The sequence below is a fragment of the Hyperolius riggenbachi genome, chromosome 2 (genome assembly GCF_040937935.1).
Source record: "Hyperolius riggenbachi isolate aHypRig1 chromosome 2, aHypRig1.pri, whole genome shotgun sequence".
Taxonomy (NCBI): domain Eukaryota; kingdom Metazoa; phylum Chordata; class Amphibia; order Anura; family Hyperoliidae; genus Hyperolius; species Hyperolius riggenbachi.
This window is the reverse complement of record NC_090647.1, coordinates 537,535,232-537,556,634: the sequence shown is the minus strand read 5'-3', so window position 1 is coordinate 537,556,634 and position 21,403 is coordinate 537,535,232. Positions and strand designations below refer to the sequence as shown.

General features: G+C 42.8%; 1 protein-coding gene across 3 annotated transcripts; it reads right to left on the bottom strand.

Moving 5' to 3' along the window:
- Nucleotides 1-1,285: 1,285 nt before the first annotated feature.
- ASPA (aspartoacylase) lies at nt 1,286-16,266 on the bottom strand. 3 transcript variants are annotated; one of them, XM_068270713.1, is made up of 8 exons: nt 16,062-16,266; nt 15,763-15,970; nt 12,842-13,097; nt 10,087-10,282; nt 8,955-9,048; nt 7,027-7,134; nt 4,824-4,933; nt 1,286-1,518 (listed from the first exon to the last, which is right to left on the bottom strand). In XM_068270713.1, the coding sequence occupies exons 3-8, from the start codon at nt 13,072-13,074 to the stop codon at nt 1,321-1,323; spliced, it is 939 nt and encodes a 312-aa protein (XP_068126814.1). In that variant the 5' UTR covers nt 13,075-13,097; nt 15,763-15,970; nt 16,062-16,266; the 3' UTR covers nt 1,286-1,320. The 3 variants fall into 3 exon arrangements, with proteins under 3 accessions (XP_068126814.1, XP_068126815.1, XP_068126813.1); XM_068270714.1 differs by lacking the exons at nt 15,763-15,970; nt 16,062-16,266 and adding an exon at nt 13,562-13,740 and having other exon boundaries at nt 10,087-10,279; XM_068270712.1 differs by lacking the exons at nt 15,763-15,970; nt 16,062-16,266 and adding an exon at nt 13,562-13,738.
- Between the last annotated feature and the right edge of the window lie 5,137 nt (nt 16,267-21,403).

Sequence of the window (21,403 nt, the reverse complement as noted above, 5' to 3'; positions counted from 1 at the left end):
TCCTGTGCAAGCTCTTACGGGATTATTGCATGCAAATCCCTGCATACTGAGCACTGTGCATTTTGAACACTATGCACTTGCTAAAGCATTGAAAAGAGAAAACATGACTCCTAATTATTGACTAAATTAAAATGCAGTACTAAAGCAATGCTGGATTTGACAAAGGCCATGGCCTTGGGCACCAAGGAAACAAGGGGCGGGCAGCAGGCTGGCTCACTCAGTCAGCTGCCAAACATGTTAACTGCAGCGGTCAGAGACCCAGCCTGACCTGACTCCCCACCGTGTCCTGGCAAGCACTCTCTGCCTTGTGCTCCCCTAGCCCAGTATGAAGAGTATCAGGCACAGAGGTAGCCATGCTTCTCTCACCTCCTCCGAACATCCCAGCAATGCTCACTTCTCGCTTAAGTGCCTGGCATCTCCATCTCCTCACGTTGTGTGAAATCAAGCGTCGGGTAATAGGGCAAGAAGTGGGTGGTGCAAGGATGGATGGGAGTAGCACAGAAAAGGGAGGAGCACAGGATGGGGGAGCAGTGGAGCAAAGCAAAGGACAGGGGGAGCAAAGCAAAGGATGGGGGGGGGGGGGACACAGCACCGAACAGGGGAGTACAGAATGGGGAGAGCACAAAGGATGGAGAGAGCAACAGGTTGGTGACAATGGGCCTTGGGTGGTAAAATGTTCAAATCCGGCTCTGACTATAGTATACTTTATGTGCTTGAGTATGACCATTTCTGATATAGCAAACTATTTTGCCCGGTCCCTTGGAGATTACTGTAAAGGGATTCTACTGTAATACTACTGGACTTAGTGTAAAATGAAATTTCATCGGCGTGTTGGCTGATTGGCCAGGTGTAGCCAAGAGTACAAAGCAGTAGTGTTGCTGTCTGAATTCAGCATAGCAAGTTCAATCACTCAAATACTCCCACCTGCCACTGTTCAATGCCAAACAAGTGGACAGGGAAAGGAGGAGATCACTGCTTTGCGTGACACATTGAGCTTCACTTGACTCAGATGCTTCCTGCTTTGAAACCGGAAGGAGTATACTTTCCTATGGAGAAAACCTTTTACTTCTAATGTCTTCTTCATCTATTTACAGGCTGAAGAGTCAATTCCCAATCATAGATCTGTCTGTGTGTGGTTATCCTGGGCAGCAAACACCATCTTAGCACGCCATTAAACCATAAACAGTTGCCCTGAGTAGTTTTATGATTAGTTCTACTAATTGTGTTTCTGCAATCAGGCATGTTAGATCATCTAGCTTAGGCCTTAGTAAATTGTACGAACAAGTAGGAAGCCTGATAACATATATGGCTGTTATAGCATTAAGCAGATTTACAGTGGAGGCTTTCTGCAGATATTGTCGTCTTCTGTGTTGTGACGAAGGCTAAATCTTTCTCGTAGTACGCAGCTTCATTCACAAAAGTTGGATACACTGTGTTTTCCCCCTGGTACGGTATGACCTCACCACCCATGGTAATAAACATGGGATCTCCTGGGTTTAGAGCGGTCCAGTCCCGGTCCTGCAAGATGAGGCAGAGGAAAGGCAAATTACACAGTGGCCGATATCAATCAAATCAACGGGAAAACTACCAAATTTGGTTGTTTTTCTCATCCTGAGCCTACAACGTTAATACAGTACAGATATATTATTTTCTGCTAATGGTAATGTAGCACTTGTGAGGCGTACATTTAAAAAAGTTATTATTAAGATTATCGATAAATGATAAAAAAACCGTTAATTCTGATTATTATTACCGTTTTAACACAGATGTGAGTTGAAAAAGAAAATATAATAATGTTAAATATTGTAATGTAATTCAACAACACAGCTTAACCCAACCCTACTCTCACACAGAACCCTCCCTTGGTGGTGCCTAACTCTAACCCCCCATGGTGGTGCCTAACCCTAACCCCCCATGGTGGTACCTAACCCTAAGTATACCTAACCCTACTCTGACACAGAACCCTCCCTGTACCTATCCCTAACCCCTAGACTCCCCTGGTGGTGCCTAACCCTAACCACCGCCCTGGTGGTGCCTAGCCCTAAAACTTCCCTGGTGGTGCCTAACTATATCCACTTCCCCTGCATAAACACCCTTTTACACATAGAAAGGATAATATCGTAATAACACATATTATCGTAAAAAAATCATTACATATAATGACCCATTATTGTGATTGAATCATTACACATACTTTTTTATTGTAATGTCACATATATCGATATAATCCACATATATCGATATATTCGTGACATTACATATAATGACCTATTATTGAAATTACATCACTACACATTTTTTTTATTGTAATGTCACATATATCGATATAATCTACATATATCGATATATTAGTGAAATATCGTAATAAACATACACAATATCAGACAATGAAAGTCTATATAGTTTCACAAACCTCTATTCATCGTACATAAGTTATCGTTTTTGATAAAATTTAGATATTTCGTTACGGCGCCCAAACTTGTGCAATGTTGAACTAAAAATGACAAAATCAATATTTAACATTGAAAAGATCCCCGCGCCCAAATCTTTTAGCGCTATAATTAGCTGCTTCGCTTATGAGAGCTTGGATGATGCACCATAACATACATACATACAGACTATCATGGAACACCAGCTTATTGTTTGAGAGCCCTACAATGGATTTTACATTCATTATGGAAGCTCCAATTGGCACTTCCAGAGGGTTTTTTTTACTATGCACTATTGTGAATATTGTAAAATTTAAAACACATGTAAACACACACAAATAAGAAGTACATTTCTTCCAGAGTAAAATGAGCCATAAATTACTTTTCTCCTATGTTGCTGTCACTTACAGTAGGTAGTGGAAATCTGACAGAACTGACAATTTTGATAGGGGCTGCATGAATTGTAGTTACACCACTGCGCACGCATTCTGCAGGACATTCTGGAGTTAACGTACTTCCTTGATAAAGGGATACTCCTTTGTCCCGAAATGTTTGAATAAATGCGCATATTTAATTGAAAAAAAGTGCCCGCTATTTGCATACTACATGTTATAAGGCAGGGGTAGGGAACCTTGGCTCTCCAGCTGTGATAAAACTACAAATCCCAGCATGCATTTGCCTTTATTAATCAAGACTGTGGCTGTCAGACTCCTGTAATGCATTGTGGGAGTTGTAGTTTCTTAACAGCTGGAGAGCCAAGGTTCCCTACCCCTGTTATAAGGTATCTTTCTTGGTATTCCGGATTTCTGAGCACCTCGCTATTGTTTGTACAGCCGGTGGGGTAGTGGTTAGCACTCTCGCCTTGCAGCCCTGGGTCCCCGCTTCAAATCCCAGCCAGGGCACTATCTGCACAGAGTTTGTAGGTTCTCCCCATGTCTGTGTGGGTTTCCTCCGGGCACTCTGTTTTCCTCCAACATGCCAAAAGCATACAGATAAGTTAATTGGCTTACCCCGAAATTGGCCATAGACTACCATACATACACTACTCGATACATATGTTGACATAGGACTATGGTAGGGATTAAATTGTGAGCCCCACAGAGGGACTGTTAAGTGACAAGACAATATACTTTGTACAGTGCTGCGGTAGAGATCGGTGCTATATAAATACTAAATAATAATAACAGCCCAATGAGTGCAAAACTATTCCACAAAGTAACACATAACATCGTGAATGACATGAAAGACCCTCAGGCTGGGGAGGTTCTCTACACAAACAGCGAGCTGGCCACAGGCATTTCCTGCGCACGGTTTGTGTTGTGCTATTCTGCGGTCAGGACTGTAACCTTTCTCCTCATTTCTCTAAACCTTATTTACCTTGTGTTGTGAAACAGCACCAATCTCCTTGAGTTTAGCAATTCTTTCTTGGCAGCGACCCCTGCAGAGCCTTGTAAAGAACCGTCAGCTATTGGCTGGAGCGTGTCCACATGCTGTGAGGGAAGAGGCCGTGACTCTAGGATCCTTGACAGACTTTGTTCCTTAGAAAATCACTGCAGAATATTTCACAAGAACACGGAGGGGAATCTGACTGCAGTTTCTTCTAGAGTTCTGAATGTGGAAAATACAAGGTCTACAGCTCTGGTTCTCAGGTGAACTCAGGGCAGTGATGTTGCTACAAGGCCACAAGCCCCAGCGCAAATGTTATTCTCCACCGTCGCCAACAAAATGTACATATGAATTATACCAGGAATGTCTAAAGTCTGTCTCGGAGGCCAAGACATTTCTGGTGGCCCTCAAAGCTCTCTACAGTTAATTCCATGCTAGAAAATGCTGAATGCTAGAAACATCGGTACACCTATCCCAGAGTCCAATCAGAAGCATCAGGCTTGGAAGTATTCGTTTGGAAACGACCATTTAGAATCCTTCCTGAGCACCAGGGAGGATTTTCATTGGGCCACTATTCAGCGAACCAATGTGAATCCTCCTGAGGGAGGGATGATTCCAACTGGTCTACTGCAAATCAGTTGTAGCCTGATGCTTCTGCTGGGGCTCTGGGATCTGTAAACTGGTGTTTTTTTTTAGCATGCAGAGACCCAAATGGGTGGCGGGAGGTGATTCTTTTGCGAAATGTACGTGCCGAGCAGCCTAGGGAAAACCGACACCATCCATCCTGATTCCTTCGGCCTCCGTCACCATCTGCTTCATCCGGCTGATCCGGAAAAGTTGTACAAAACTCAAAGTTGTGTTTCACTTGCCGGAACAGATCTGTTCCGAATAAACTGATATGAACTGCCGGCAATGTGAAAGGAGCCTAACTTTAATGAAAGTGGAAGGCTGTATGTGTGGAGAGGGGGGAAGGGAAAGATATCTCGCAATAACCACTCAAAAACACACCTGAAGATTTGGATGAATGACAGCAGAGGGTTCTCCATCTTTGTTCCTGGGGTAGCTCGTCTGCTCCAGAATTTTGAACACTTCAATACTGCAAGGTGGAAATTCTTTTCCTGTAAGACAACAAGAATTCACAGATTAAAAATAAATAAATAACCACTGAAAACGAACGTTTATTTATTAGGCGCACACCATGAGTATTTACACTGTCGAGAAAATACTTTAAAACAACATGCTACAAATTGTGTTGGTCCCCCTTGTGCTGCCAAGACAGCTCTAACTCATTGAGGCATGGACTCCATGAGACCTGTGTGTGAAGGTGACCTTAGGTAGCAGGCTCCAAGGCATAAGCAGGAGATCTTTTGCAAGGCGGGGCCCTTCATGCAGAGGATGTGTTTTTCCAGCACATTCCAAAAGCTCATGCTCAGCCAACAAATCCACATGCTCAGCAGAATTGAGAGATCGAGAATTTGGAGGCTAGAGAAAACTAGGTTCCTCAGACCGAGACACTTTCTTCCAATGAAGGCATTTGTGACAGGAATCACCGGGGCAGTCAGACTGGTCTCTGGCTAAACAACCCACATACACTGCAGGCTGGGATGCACTGTGTGTTCTGACACAATCCACTTATGGTCAGCAATTTGTGCTACTGTAGTTCTTCTGTGGCACCAAACCAGTATAACCCTAAAGTTCACCAGTAAAACTTGGGTGCTCCTAAACTTGAACCGTTTAAATTGGATACGCCATATGAGTACCAATTAAAATTAAACCTTTATTGGGTATACTGTACAAAGTTAAACTCTTAGCAATTTACACTAATATTTACAAGGCAAATCTCTGTATTTGACGTGCCATTTGCATCCTATGAGCCATCTTTTTCCCTTGGTGATTTTCAGATCAACAAAGTTGATAGTTTCCTTATCTACTCCAAATGTAAAATTCATGCCAATCTGGTTCTCATTGAGTCCTGAAAAACTTTACAAGGGCTGTCCCACAGGATCAGCACGTCATCCGTAAAATTACCTCAAAATAGTGTGAAAGGTCCTCCTGAAAGACAGTTTAGTACTCCAGGACGAAGCTCTGTGCAAGGGCCAAACATGTTGGGTTTGGAAGCTGTTTTTGTGGTATATACCAGCACACTCTTATGTCAGTCATTGGGAAGAATTTGATTACTGCATAATTATCAAAGCCAGTGTTTGCTCGTGGTATTTATTATTGCACTACACAGAGGGTGCACTCTGACCATGATGTAATTACCTTTGACAATACCTTTTACAGCACATTTACCACTGGTAGATAAGCATTTCCGTCAGCAGTCATTGTCGCAGCACGCTTAAATATTACTGTATATTGCAGTATTATTACTTTATTGCACAGGGCTTCGACGGGGAGGACTCAATTGTCTTTGAGGAGCACCTGTCATACTTGGACATCAGGACTTTGTGGACATCCTCAATGAAAACCCGATTGGCATGACTTTTACATTTAGAATAAATCAGGAAAAATGGGTACAGATGACGCATTGGATACAAAAAAAACTTTATATATTCTGCAGAAATTTGTGAAATGAGGAAACACCAGATAAACCAGATAAGCCAATGTAACAAACTAATGAAACTCATCATAGAACAATTCTGCCTAGTGAGCTTACAATCTAAAGCCTGTACACACATCCAATGTTTTATTGGCCAATCACTGGCTAATTTTACCACCTCCATGTAGTATGAGAGCTTACCTACACAATTTGGTCATTGGCCTCAAATCACTAAGCTTATCTCCTGTCTTTAATAACGTTTCTAGAGTGGTCACCATGGTGATAAGGCATGTCTTATTCAGGAAACATTTTACCTCAGGCAAACCTAAAGCTAACTCTTCTGTCTTTAAGTTAACTCTTCAATCCTTAAAATAACTCCAGAGATAAAGACAGGCTGTTTATTAACTGCGTTTGAAAATAACTACAGAGGAGGTAAATTATCTACAGAGAAGGTAACTTAAGGAATGAAGAGATAAAATAACTCTCTCACTGTGTGGAGGTAAGTTTCCTCTTGCCTAATTATCTCCAGCATGATCTTAGTGAATTGAGGCCATATAGTGTTTAAAATCTGTTGGCCCTCATACCTACATGGAGTTGCTAAAACTGGCCAATCAAGTGAGGATGTGTGTATGTACTCTGCAGTCGTTTGAATTACTTATAGTAAATGTGTACCTTCATTGAAATGATGCATGAAGTCCAGCGCATGGATCAATATTCTTCTCATTTTCTCCAAAATATCTGCTCGAATCACACCTTGAGGTTGTGGTCCCACTTCAATGCCTGTTAAACATAAATAAACATTTTATGAACAATTTCAGCCCACAGGCCATTTTACCCCTACCACCAAGGCATACATGCAAAAAGGGCACCTGGAAAAAAGGGCACGAGATATAGATGAAATTATAAGTTTTTATGTAAAACAATATTTTTGTTTCTATATTATAATCTAAGATCAAGTGCTAAATATGTTAAATTAACAGTAATGAAAATGTTAAATGCCGTCTATAACAAAAAAACTATATATTTACACTTGTATTAAGCATAGTAATGAAATTGTAGGTATTACAGATATTTTACTGTAACTATACCTAACCGTACTCTCATACAAATCTCTCCCTATACCTATCCCTAAATCCTAGACCTTCCCAGGTTGTGCCTAATCCTAACCCCCCCCCCCCCCCGGTGGGGCCTAAGCCTGAAAACCCCCCCTGGTGGTGCCTAACCCTAAAACCTCCCCCCCGGTGGTGCCTAACCCTAAAACCCCCCTGGTGGTGCCTAACCCTAACCACGACCCCACCTCCCCCCCTGGTGGTGCCTAACCTTAACGCCCTACCTAGTGTTGCTTAACCCTAACCACTCTCCCTGGTGGAGCCTAACCCTAGCCCCCCGGTGGTGCCTAACCACCCCCTATAATTTTTCCCCATCCATCTGACGGATCAACTTTACAGAATTGCACGCATGTCATGCATAATGTCACGTCCACTTGCACGCACATTATTTAAATGAGTTGGTCATTTGCAATATCGATGTGTGGACAACATCATTGGAAAGACTCATTGTTTGTCTTTATCAACATTAAAGTTTTTCTGCGAAGTTTGGTGTTTGTTTGTGGCGACTTTCTTGAACATGTGTACAGATCTTTAGAATGCTAAGCTGTTTGTTTGATCCTGGAACCATTTTCTTAGTTTTTTTGTCTTTACTGTTGTTGACAATATACATGTTTTTCTGCACTTTTGTGTTAGTTTATCCAGCCATTTTGTTCGCTTTTGTATTTATTTGAAAAATAAAACAAGAAACAGAGAGCCCAATCTGGTGTAGTAATTACTGCAGGTATGGATATATTCAAAGGAAACGTAATTATACTCACAAGTCTGGGTCACCTAACAGGCAACCACTGGAAAAGCAGGTGGGGAGAATTATTACCTGACCCCACTTAGGTCTAAAAAGTCGCTCTCTGTAGACAGGAAAAGGAATAGGGATACACCCCTCCACCAAGGGTGGACTAGATTAGTGATAGTACAAAAATAACAGAGGCGCCAATGTAGGGTAAAATATATTAAAAACCGTCTAAAAGGAAGGAAATGGGTGGATTCACCTCCCTCAAGTACACAACTGACCAGGCAGTATGAGCTGTTTATGATCAGAACATTTATTTAAAACAATTCTCCAAATTATAGTGCTGCAACGTGTTTCACGGGCCAAACATCCTGCTTCATCAGGCAATTGAACAAGGAGAACTCAACTGTAGGTCTATCACTCTGCTAGAGTACCTCTGAGGCGCTCTAGCAAAGTGACAGACCTACAGTTGAGTACTGTAAACTGGGAATTTGTTATTTGTAAACAGACAATATTACATATGCACAAAAGTAAATATGATAACGGTATGTGTAATAAAAAGTAGGAAAAAACATTTTTATTGAATGTTCTGTCAAAGTTTTATCCCACTTTAAGCAATCATTCTACTGTTTTGAAAGCAAACAAGACTATAGCTATTTTGAGTGTCACAGCAGCACTACTTGCATGGTCACTTGTAAGCTATATAAAAAAAACACACTACAGCAAGGTACAAATACTGCAATACAACACATGACATCACTTACCCACAGCATGTTTCGCTATAGAGCGTGTTGTTGCATATTTCAATTTAGGGTGTTCAATTAGCAGCACAGAGCAAGGCACTGGAGCCAGGGATTTCTGGAAATAAATGAAAGAATACTGCAATGTTCAGTGCATCTCAGTAGGACTATTTCGCTATGGACTCTAATAGAATCAGTCAATGTGCAGTTACATACAGCAAAGTCCCCGTTATCTGGAACTCAGGCAACTGGAAGTCTCAACTAACTGGCATGCCTGAGGGGATAACGGGACTGAACTTTTGGGGGTTTTCAACGTTAAAACTGCTTACTGATCCTCCTAGTGCCGTCTTCAACACATCCTGCAACTACCATCACTTTCCAGTGTCCCTGCCCAGCTCCCGGCGTGTTACCTGACTCAATGCAGGTCAGGTGCCACTTTGGTAGCGGCACACGGAAGACGCTGGAAAGCAGCTGGGAGCTGCAGGATGTGTAGCAGATGACACCCGGACGATCGGTAAGTTGTTTCTGATGCTCGAGGGGCGAGAGAGGTCAGAGGCTCAGAGCTACTCTATTGCCGGTTCAAGCAACTGGTAAGCACCTGTACCTGGCATCAGGCAATACCCACGTGTGCCGGATACTAGGAACTTTGCTCTAGTTAGTTCAGTTGAAAAAAAGTCATACGTCCATCAAGTTCAACCAGAAAATAAGGTACAAGGCTGGCCTGCACCCTCACACTTCCCAGATGATCCAGAGGAAGGTGAAAAACTCTTACAAAGCTTGGACCAATTAGGGAAAAAATTCCTTCCTTACTGTTTATTTTTGCTCAGAGGCGGCGATCACTTACAATCATCCTTGACTGGGTGAACACCGAAACAGCTTTTAATAAATAAACTTTGTGTAAAGGGTTGCTTTAACCACTTTTTATATCCACACTTGCAGCTGTGTTTATATTGGCTGCCTTGCACAACGTCACCATTCCTTCACCTTCTACTCTATCTTATGCCTTCCTTAGTAAGGTGAACACATCATATCTGAATAGCACATCCAGAACTTATTTGCTTTGTAAACAGAATACTTCATAAAAAGTTGCAGAATTCAGCGAAATGTGAAACTAGCAGCTTCTTGGCACGGAACAGCTTGTGCTCAGCCTTTTTACCTGAATGAAATGGAACATCTGAATTGTGAAATCATCTTTGGAGTTCTCCAGGATCAGCGTGGCCCCCATATTAGAGGTGGTGTTGTGCAGGTCCAAAATCACGTCATAAGCATCGTTACTCCCTCTGGGACCAAATATGGAGTTGATTTCTTGAGCCTGTGCTATCTCATAGGGGACTTTTGCAGAGTTTTGTCTGCTACAAAATAAGTAAATACAAACATACAGAGATCAGCAAAAAAAAATCAAGATACTCAACAAATGGTATCATTCTCATTCATAAATTCAACTTTTCCTGCCTTAACCCATGGCTAACATGGTACAAAACTCTAAAACACGCATAAACAGAATATAAACCAGATATATGTCCTATTATTATTATCATTATTGATTTATAAAGCGCCAACATATTCCGTGGCGCTGTACAAAGTAAGAAACAAACATGGGGTACATAATAATACAGACAATGGTGTACACCAATATACAAGATACAAAATTAGTGACAAAATACAAAGAATGATACAAAATACAAAATATAGAATTGGTAATGACAGTGATAAAAGTAACATGATGAATAAAATGTATAATGATTTCCAAGACACAAAAGGGGGAGAGAGCCCTGCCCTTGCGAGCTTACAATCTAAAGGGAATGGGGGGGGGGGGGGGGGGAGAAGAGGAGGGGTAGCATACAACAAATATATAGAGGCAGTGTGTTTTAGGATACCTAGTAGGAGTGGTCCTAGGACAAAGGGAAGTGGCCTAAGGTCCTATTTAAAAATAAAGTTGGGGAGGGGGGGGGGGGGGGGGGGACATGCCCATGCTTCTACTTTTATTCACACAGTCCTGACAATAGTGCTTCCACTGCCCTGTGGGGCCGGCTTGGGAAATCCCTCAGCAGAAACACTTCTGATAATGAGGCAAAGGGATTCCATTCATCAAAGGCCTGAGAGGAATTGTCAGGAAGCCAACATGACTCAGCACTTTCTCTTAGTAGCAGCAGTCATACAGAAATGTCACCACTCCACCAAACAAAATCCGGTACCATTTTACAGGGGCATAGCTAGAAATCACTGGGCCCAATAGCAAAAGTCTGGTGCCCTCCCTGCGGTATTAGGACAGCCACATCTGTTCCTTCAGGTGCGTACACACGTCAGATAAAAATGAAAGATCACAGACCAATTTTACCCCCTTTCATGTAGTATGAGAGCCATACTCTACACAGTCTATTCTATGGAGCTGAACTCCCCATCAGATAGAAATCTTTGCAAGATGCTGCACACACAGATGCTGTACACATGCAACAGATCAGTATCTGCAAAAGATCTGTTCCTGCAAAAGATCCATTCCTGCAAAATGCATTCATAGTCTATGATATCTGCAGATCATCATACACACCTTGTTTAATGGACATTCATCTGCAGATCAGACAATTATCTGCCGATCTGAAGATCCAACCTGGTGGATCTGAGCTACAGATAATTGTCCGTTAAGGTGTGTACGAGATCTGCAGATATCATAGACTATGAATGCATTTTGCAGGAACAGATCTTTTGCAGGAACTGATCTGTTGAATGTGTACAGCATCTGTGTGTGCAGCATCTTGCAAAGGTTTCTATCTGATGGGGAGTTCAGCTCCATAGAATAGACTGTGTAGAGTATGGCTCTCATACTACATGAAAGGGGGTAAAATTGGTCTGTGATCTTTCATTTTTATCTGACGTGTGTACGCACCTTTCCTCTTAGGAGAAAGCATTACTAAGCCTTGCACACAAGTCAGATAAAAGTAGTTTGGAACATCCAAACGAAACCAGCAACGCTCTCCTCTTCTCTGTTCCAGTTCTGGCCAGAACTAAAAACAAGGCATTAGGCCATATCAATGCGCAGAGAAAAATAGTCCCACTTTACCTGCATAGCTTTTCTGAGGGGTGCAGGGGAACAGTGTGGGGAGGTACTGGCCATCATGGCCGGGCCCATGAATACAGCACACATACAAAAAGCACAAACAGGCAGTATCAGTGGGCCTCCTTGTAGCCATGGGTCCATAACAGCCGCTATGGATGCTATGGTGGTTCCTACGCTACTGACCACTTATAAAATGTACGCTTTATTTAAGCAAAGTTAAAATCAGCATGAGTGGCCTCAAGGGGGCTGAAGGAAGCCCCAGGTAAGTATAAAAGTGAGACTCCTTTTGTCTCAGGTACATTTTTAAGGGAAGGTCCGAGGAACTAAAAAAAAGAAATCCACTTATCTTGGGCTTCCTCCAGCCCATGGCAGCCGACCTGTGCCCTCGACACAGCTCCGTTGGCTCCCGGTCCCCTGCGGTGCAGATGCTGACCTCGCCAGGTCGGTATCTTCCTGCGCTCCACTGTGTGGCTCACTGAGTCGCACTGACATGATCCGGGCTGTACTGCGCAGGCGCAGAACTCTTACGCCTACGCAGAACTGTCCGGATGACATCAGCGAGACTTTGAGAGCCATTAGCGCAGGCGCAGTGGACATCTTGCGCCAGAGGGGACCCCGGACCACCAGCAGAGAGTAGAGCTGCGGCGAGGGCACAGGATGGATGGCTGGCAGGGGCTGGAAGAAGCCCCAGGTAAGTGGATTTTTTATTTTTAATGTTCTCGGATGTGTCCTTTAAGATCATTTGCTCGACAAACTCTAGCAGAGTATACATATACATCGGTATATATCACCATGGCATTCAAGCAAAGAGTTTGTGTTTCAGAAGAAGGCAGAAGAGAGCACAGGACTTTCTTACCTGAGACTCTGACTGTCAAACACTCTGTTCAGGTCAGTGTCAATATATCTAACACATTTCTCCACAGCTTTTGGATTGGTAATAAAGGGTCTCACCTCCACGCCGGGCCTGGCAATCTCCCCGGGATGTTTCAGCCAGTGCTTAACAAGAAAAACTCCTGAGAGTTCATTTCCATGGGTGCCCCCAAATATGGCGACTCTGCGTATGGCAGAGACCCCACTGCTCAGAGCCATGGCAGAAGCACGCCCGGCTACAGCTGGAAGACACAGAATGGAGACACGTCAGTAAACAGCAGGCTGTATAAACAAAAAACACATGACACATGGGAACTGCTCACAACATGTCCTGAGGCTACTCCAGGACTCATTCCATACAGGCTGTATAAGGACACTGCAAAAACAGTATATAAAATAAAGGTTTATGCCTGATAATAACATAACTTTTTTAACCCTTTAGCAGCCAATTTATTTAGAGGTTTACAAGTGTTCCGGTCAATTTTAGCACATTTTTTAAATTTCTTATTTGTTACATTTCCTTGCTACTAATTAGCCCTGCTGTAATGTATATTTATGGCCACTTGTCACTAGGGGGCAGTGTGAGACCATAACAGAGGACCTCTGCTTTCAGTTTCTATATTTTCTGCTAGCAGAGAGGCATCAAAGCATTCCAAGCATTTACAGCACGAGTTCTGGCGGCTGAAGTTAAAAGAAGTGCACTTACCTCAAACGAGATCATTCCTTTGAAGCTGCTAATGGGTTTAAAGCACTGTAGGGTGGAGCAATTGAAAATGGCGCAGGTGGCGTCCGGTTTAAAAAGGTGCCCGCTACAATTGCGAGTGCAGGGTCTGCCCTACAACCTAATGGGATCGTTTGTAACCACCAGTGTGTCAGCAGTTGACAAGTGGTGCAGTTAATGCCCGGTAAAAAAAAAACCTGCTACGCGTTGCACCCGAAACTGGCTGATGCACGCTCAGATGCACATGCAGGGATTGCCACAAGGGCTCCAAGCAACCTGCACGTAAACAAGAGCAGCAGCCAAATGTCTATAAGAGCCCAACCATTCATAAACTGGTCAATAATGGCCAGATCCTGAAAGCAATGGCTCACTTCCTAACTGAACACGGGTGAGGTAGTATTGAAGGATGTACATCGTGTATGTGACAGAACCTTGAGGATATTTTTCAAAGATAGACTTTGATCTGACATGTATATCAACTGCAAAGAGTACATGTTTCTGACGCACCACCAACTGCAGAAGTGTCCCATCCATCTGATGAATGACAATGTACTTTGCTGACTAAGGACTGACCCCAGCTGTATGGGCAGTGCACACCAAAAACCGCTAGCAGATCCGTAAAACGGTTTTTGAAGCGTTTTTTCTTCTTTTTATGAAGCGTTTTGCGGTTTAGGGTAGAATTTTTTTGTGTAGCAGATTACAGATATTGTTACAGTAAAGCTGTTACTGAACAGCTTCTGTAACAAAAACGCCTGGAAAACCGCTCTGATCTGGCGTTTTATCAAGCGTTTTGCGTTTTTCCTATACTTAACATTGAGGCAGACACGCCTCCAAAATCCAAAAAATGCTGCAGCCCAGGAGTATGCGTTTCTGCAAAACGCCTCCCGCTCTGGTGTGCACCAGCCCATTGAAATACATTACCCAAGCGTTTTCACATCTGCAAGCGGTTCTAAAAACGCAACCAACACTGCTCGGTGTGCACTAGGCCTATAAGTTAATGTGTTTTTCCCTTTGTCCTCCCTAAAAACTGTTTTAGGCTTCTGTTCAGAGAAGCTCACAATCTACCCACTACTGTGGTCATAGTCAGATGTTCTATCATAATATTATGTATTATGGTACTTATCCGTTAGCCGGGCGCATCCTCAGGGTGGCGACAAAACTCCACCAGAGTTACATCTTTCCCTACTATCCATGTCGGCCTGGAGGGGGAATAGTAATTAGCGCCACCTGCCGGATGCGCCCGGCTAACGGATAAGTACCTGTATTGTATAGCAATGACATCTTCCGCAGCACTTTACAGAGTACACGGTCATGTCACTCACTGTCCTCAGAAGAGCTCACAATCTAATCCTACCATAGTCATAGTCTAATGTCCTACTTTATTATTATTATGTATTTATTTTGCAATGACATATTCTGTTGCACTTTACAGAGTACATAGTCATGTCACTGACTAATGTGGGAGGAAACCAGAGTGGCCAGAGGAAACACGCACGCACGCACGCACACACACTTTATGCAGATAGTGTCCTGACAGATTTGAACTGGGAATCGAGTACTACAAAGAAAAACTGGAATCCCCTTCACTGCTGTACCACCCATATGTAAAAGTGCTGCAGAAGAAATCAGCAATATGTTATAAGTACTAATAATAATAAAAAAAAATCTTGCTGCCTTCATTTATTACATGCAATGATTAGGCCTCTTTTCCATTGACTGTTAGTAGGCAGTGAAATGCCTCTTGAGCTCTCACAACTGCTCGCTGCTGCCTGGTAACTGCTCGCTGCTGCCTGGTAACTGCTCGCTGCTGCCTGGTAACTGCTCGCTGCTGCCTGGTAACTGCTCGCTGCTGCCTGGTAACTGCTTTCTGAGCACACAGCTCAACAGTTCATAGAAAAGAGGCCTTAATCAACTACAAGAGATTTTAATTGTGGCATTAAGCAATCAAGACTCACCCACTGAAGTAGCTGCATTAGCTTCCTCACAGAGCAGCTATCCTAAGTTTACATACCTGCACCAGCCTGTTGCATTTTATTTAAGAAGCTGAATCTAGACCAATTTTTTCCCTAGTTTACTTTTATTTGTGGACTTTTTGCCCTTTGTACTTCCAGCCAAAAATTAACTCCTTACAACTAACCAGGAATGTGCAGACAAAAAAAAATTACAAAAAGAAAACATTTACTGACCTAATCCAGTCTAAACACTTTCTTCACACAGGACCCATCTGCAGTGAGATCTCTGCGCTGTACGAGTCAGCTGAGGACGCAATGTGTATTTACAGTCCTGACAAGACGACCGTGCAGCTCTCGTTGGCAGACAATCTTTTCTCTCTTTGACTGAAGTTCACAGCTGGACACTCAAAGTGGATCCAAATGATTTTTCTGCGTTGTGATCCTGGAAACGCAAATAGCAAAGCAAACAGTGAAAATACATATTCACTTCCTGAGTAGAAAAACATCCACACAAGTAACTTCACTGATCTCACCGAACAACTGCTGAGTGTTTCCAAGTGGTGCACAGTCTTTGTTTTTCAGGTCTTGTGGATTAACATAACACTACCGAGTGCAAAAGTACAGTTTGTAAGTCCTTATAGAGTGTGCAGAGCTGCAAGGAATGTACTTGGAGTGAGAAAAGTCAGAAGATTACTTGTTGCAGCAGGAAAATCAAGAGTGACATTCGCACACACTGACACACACACTGAGCATGCTCTGCAAGTAAAGCACACTCAATGCTGGGGAAGAACTTCTGCTGACTCAGGCCCCTCACCCAGCACTGAGCACAGATTATTAGATGGTGGACAAGATATTTCACAATGAGAGTTAAGGCCCGTACACACGTCTGATCAAAGGCAACAACGGACCCGTCGTTGCCTTTGATCAGATGTGTGTACGAGCCTTAAAGCTGCGTACACACCTATACGATAAGTCTTTGGAAAAGAGGCAGAACAAGAAGACGAGGGAGGCCACGGTCTTCAGGGGGTTGGAGTAAGCCCCAGGTAAGTATAAATACACTATATTAGTGTAATGGTTAAGGGCTCTGCCTCTGACACAGGAGACCAGGGTTCGAATCCCGGCTCTTCCTGTTCAGTAAGCCTGCACCTATTCAGCAGGAGACCTTAGGCAAGTCTCCCTAACATTGCTACTGCCTATAGAGCGCGTCCATAATAACAACCCCCCGCCCCCCCTTCAAGCTTTTTCTTCTTCCAACCTAGCATAAAATTTATTTTTATGCAGCACGTATTTACACAGTTTACATTTTTCCTTGTGAAAAAATCACAAAAGTAGATATTCATGTTTTGAGTAGGATATACACCAATCTGTGCCTTTCTCATCCCCAGTTGTGTACTCCTGTCATATTTTGCCTGATGAAGCGGGTGTGAACCTGCGAAGCGCGTTGCAATTAACCCTTGGAGTGTACCAATAAATAATTTTTGTCTAGAATACACAGCTTGTTGTGTCTGCTTATAGGAGGTAAGCCCACCACTGCCTCCCAAGCAATCTTTTAAATATTTTAATTATTGTTTTTATCCTGTTGGCGCCTCTGTTCCTTCTTATTAATTCTACGTGGCATTGATTCAACAAGGTGCTTAAAGCATTATTTAGAAATGTTGGCCCATATTGATAGGATAGCATCTTGCAGTTGATGGAGATTTGTGGGATGCACATCCAGGGCATGAAGCTCCCGTTCCATCACATCCCAAAGATGCTCTATTGGGGTGAGATCTGGTGACTGTGGGGGCCATTTTAGTACAGTGAACTCATTGTCATGTTCAAGAAACCAATTTGAAATGATTTGAGCTTTGTGGCATGGTGCATTATCCTGCAGGAAGTAGCCATCAGAGGATGGGTACATGGTGGTCATGAAGGGATGGACATGGTCAGAAACAATGCTCAGGTAGCCTGTGGCATTTAAACGATGCCCAATTGGCACTAAGGGGCCTAAAGTGTGCCAAGAAAATATCCCCACACCATTACACCACCACCACAAGCCTGCACAGTGGTAACAAGGCATGATGGATCCATGTTCTCATTCTGTTCACGCTAAATTCTGACTCTGTCAACAGTCATCAGACCAGGCAACATTTTTTTTTCTTGTACTGTCCAATTTTGGTGAGCTTGTGCAAATTGTAGCCTTTTTTTCCTATTTGTAGTGCAGATGAGTGGTACCCGGTGGGGTCTTCTGCTGTTGTAGCCCATCCACCTCAAGGTTGTGCATGTTGTGGCTTTACACATGCTTTGCTGAATACCTCGGTTGTAACGAGTGGTTATTTCAGTCAACGTTGCTATGCTATCAGCTTGACTCAGTCGGCCCATTCTCCTCTGACCTCTAGCACCAACAAGGCATTTTCGCCCACAGGACTGCCACATACTGAATGTTTTTCCCTTTTCACACCATTCTTTGTAAACCCTAGAAATAGTAGTGCATGAAAATCCCAGTAACTGAGCAGATTGTGAAATACTCAGACCGGCCCATCTGGCACCAACAACCGTGCCGCGCTCAGAATTGCTTAAATCACCTTTCTTTCCCATGCTGACATTCAGTTTAGAGTTCAGGAGATTGTCTTGACCAGGACCACACCCCTAAATGCATTGAAGCAACTGCCATGTGATTGGTTGATTAGATAATTGCATTAATGAGAAATTGAACAAGTGTTCCTAATAATGCTTTAGGTGAGTGTAAGTAGAAAGCATAGAAAGTGAGGTACAGAGGTAGTAATAAGAGGCCCAAGTGCCACTGAAATGGACCCCACTGAAAAAAGGAAGGGAAAACTGATTAAAAAAGTGAAAAAGGTGAAATAAGCAGAAAAGTGAAAACCTGTGACGAGACGGCTTACCTATAAGCTATAAGGATAAGATCCCTGTATTATTATTATTAATATTATTTATTTATAAAGCGCCAACATATTCCGTGGCGCTGTACAATGTAAGAAAACAAACAAGGGATACATAATGACACAGACAATGATATACATCAAATATGGACACTGGTACAAAATACAGAACTGGTGATTACAATAGCAAATTTAACATAATGACTAAAATGTATAAATGTATAACAGAGTGCATGCTATTAAATGAATAACATTCCAAGACACAAAAGGGTGGGAGAGCCCTGCCCTTGCAAGCTTACAATCTAAAGGAATGGGGTAGAAACAAGAGGTGGGGAAGTATACAGTATATATACAGGCAGTATGTGATTAGGTTAATTAATAAGAAGTCAATCTAGACGCGAGGTTAAAGGGTGTATGGCCTAAGATAGAGCATATGCTTGTTGGAAAAGGTGGGTTTTGAGGGTGCATTTAAAGATTTTAAAGGTGGGAAATTGGCGGATATGCTGTGCAAGGGCATTCCAGAAGAGGGGTGAGGCATGTGAGAAGTCTTAATAATACATAATAGAGGTAGGCAGTATTGGTGCAAAATGTGCAAACAGTATATATAAGTAGAAAGCATAGAAAGTGAGGCACGGTGATAGTCACTTAAGACTTTTTTGCCGCAGACTAGCACTAAAACATATGTTTCACCTTGATGGAGATCTAGAAGCTAGAATACAACAGGTCATGCCTCTAACAGATGAAAATGACAGACAGGTATTTGAGGACCTCATGGATTTACTCAATGAAAATGAGAACACTAAAAACCCAGATGGTGACACTAACTCATCCAAAGGTAGGTTTAAACCTCGGTACACTTTTTACCCAACTTGTCCAATTTTCCTCCTAGAAAAATATTTCTTTGAAATGGTGGAGAGGGACGTTCAAAAACTGAATGTACATAAACCATATGCATTTAATCTGAATAGAGAGGAAAGTATAGCAATTAAAGAACTATCTGATAAGGATGATTTTATCATCCGTGAAGCGGACAAAAGGGGTAATGTGGTACTTTGGCCTACCAAGGATTACATAGATGAAGCAAAAAAGGCAATTGAATAACAAGAAATACTATAGATTACTCCACAAAAACCCTACAGAAATGTTTAAGAATGCATTGGACCATCTTTTGGATCGAGCTAAGGAGAAAGGGGTCATCTTCCAGAAAGAGAAGATGTTCCTTACAGTTAACAAGCTAGTTACAGTATTCCTACCTTTTACCTATTACCTAACGTACACAAGAATCTGAACCAACCTCCTGGTGGTCCTATTGTGTCAGGAATTGGCAGTTTGATTGAGAAGGGATGCAGTTTTCCCGATTTTTTTTTTCTTACAGGAACATGTGCTAACTCTGGAATCCTATGTAGGAGACTCACTAGACCTCATTACAGAACTTAAAGAAGTTATCAAGGCATTATTATGCGAAATAAGTGCTACTTACACGGGGCTTTGTCCAGCCCCAAGCTCCCAGCATGTCCCTCGCGATGACGCCTGCGCAGTACGCTCCGGTCCACGTGGTGGTGATTGACAGCGCCGCTCTTGCAGGTGCAGTTGGAGGTCGGCCTGATGTCATCGCCGGGGACTGGGAGGCAGCGGCGGCGAACGGCTGACGGCGGAGCTGCGGCGAGGGACATGCTGGGAGCTTGGGGCTGGACGAAGCCCCAGGTAAGTAGCACTTATTTTGCATAATAATGCCTGATAACTCCTTTAACCACATTTATGTCCCTCCAGGCACTCTCATTATTTCCTTGGATGTAGAGTCCCTCTACACGAACATTAGTCATGGAGATGCTCCCAGTGCTGTACGTTACTTCCTGTCTACAACCACCACAGGTAGATTGGAATGTAATGTTTTTCTGTTTGAATTGATGGAGTTTATATTGTCATACAATTACTTCACATTTGATGGGCGATACTTTATGCAGACACATGGAGTGTCGATGGGCGCTAAGTGCGCTCCGGCTATCGCCAATCTATTTTTGGGATGATGGGAGAAAGAGGTAGTCTGGGGCTCCACCATGGAACGGTACCACCCTAATATTTTGAGGTTGTACAGTTTTATTGACGACATACTTCTTTTGTGGGATGGCCATGAAACACTGGCAAGAGAATTTATACAAGGACTTGGACAGAATGACCTTAATATCGTCCTTACATCCAATATTTAGATCTGCACCTCTTTTTTACAGATTCTGGCCAGATTGGCCGCACCCTTTTTCGTAAGACTATGGCTGTCAATAGTCTCCTTCATTATAAGTCCTTTCATGCAAAACAATTGAGAGACAATATACTGATTGGACAATTCTTAAGATTCCGTCGTAACTGTTCGGAGAATTCTGAATTTCAAAAACAGGCAGATGATCTAGGACAAAGATTCTTACAGAAGGGTTACCCCAAACGTACTATACAGCTTGCCTTTCAGCGAGCCAAGCACTCTAAACGTGAGGAACTACTCTACACCAAGAGGAGAGTAACAGATAAACTGGTAAGATTCTGCACTCCCTAAAACACTCGTTGGGATGACTTAAGGGGGATTCTGTCAAAGCATTGGTCTATTTTACATATTGACCCTGTGGTAAGCAATTGCATCTAAAAAAACAAAACATCTATGACAGCTAAAAAGGCACCCAAGATCGTTTGTGTAGGAGCCACTTTCAGAAAATAAGAAACCCCAAACCCATTGTAAAAGGGGAGTTACCCGTGTGGACATTGTAATGTTTGTGTGCTTATGACACCTACTAGAAGTGTGGTCAGCCCTAAAACTGGAAAGACCCACCACATTGAGGACTTAATTAATTGCCAGACAGAAGCAGTCATATATTTGTTACGCTGCCCATACAATTTGTATTGTGTCGTCCAGACTAAAAAAACAACTTAAGAAAAGGATTCAAAAACATCTCTCTACCATTCGTTTGGCGGAGAGAGATTTTGTGGATGGTAAACAACTTACACCAGTG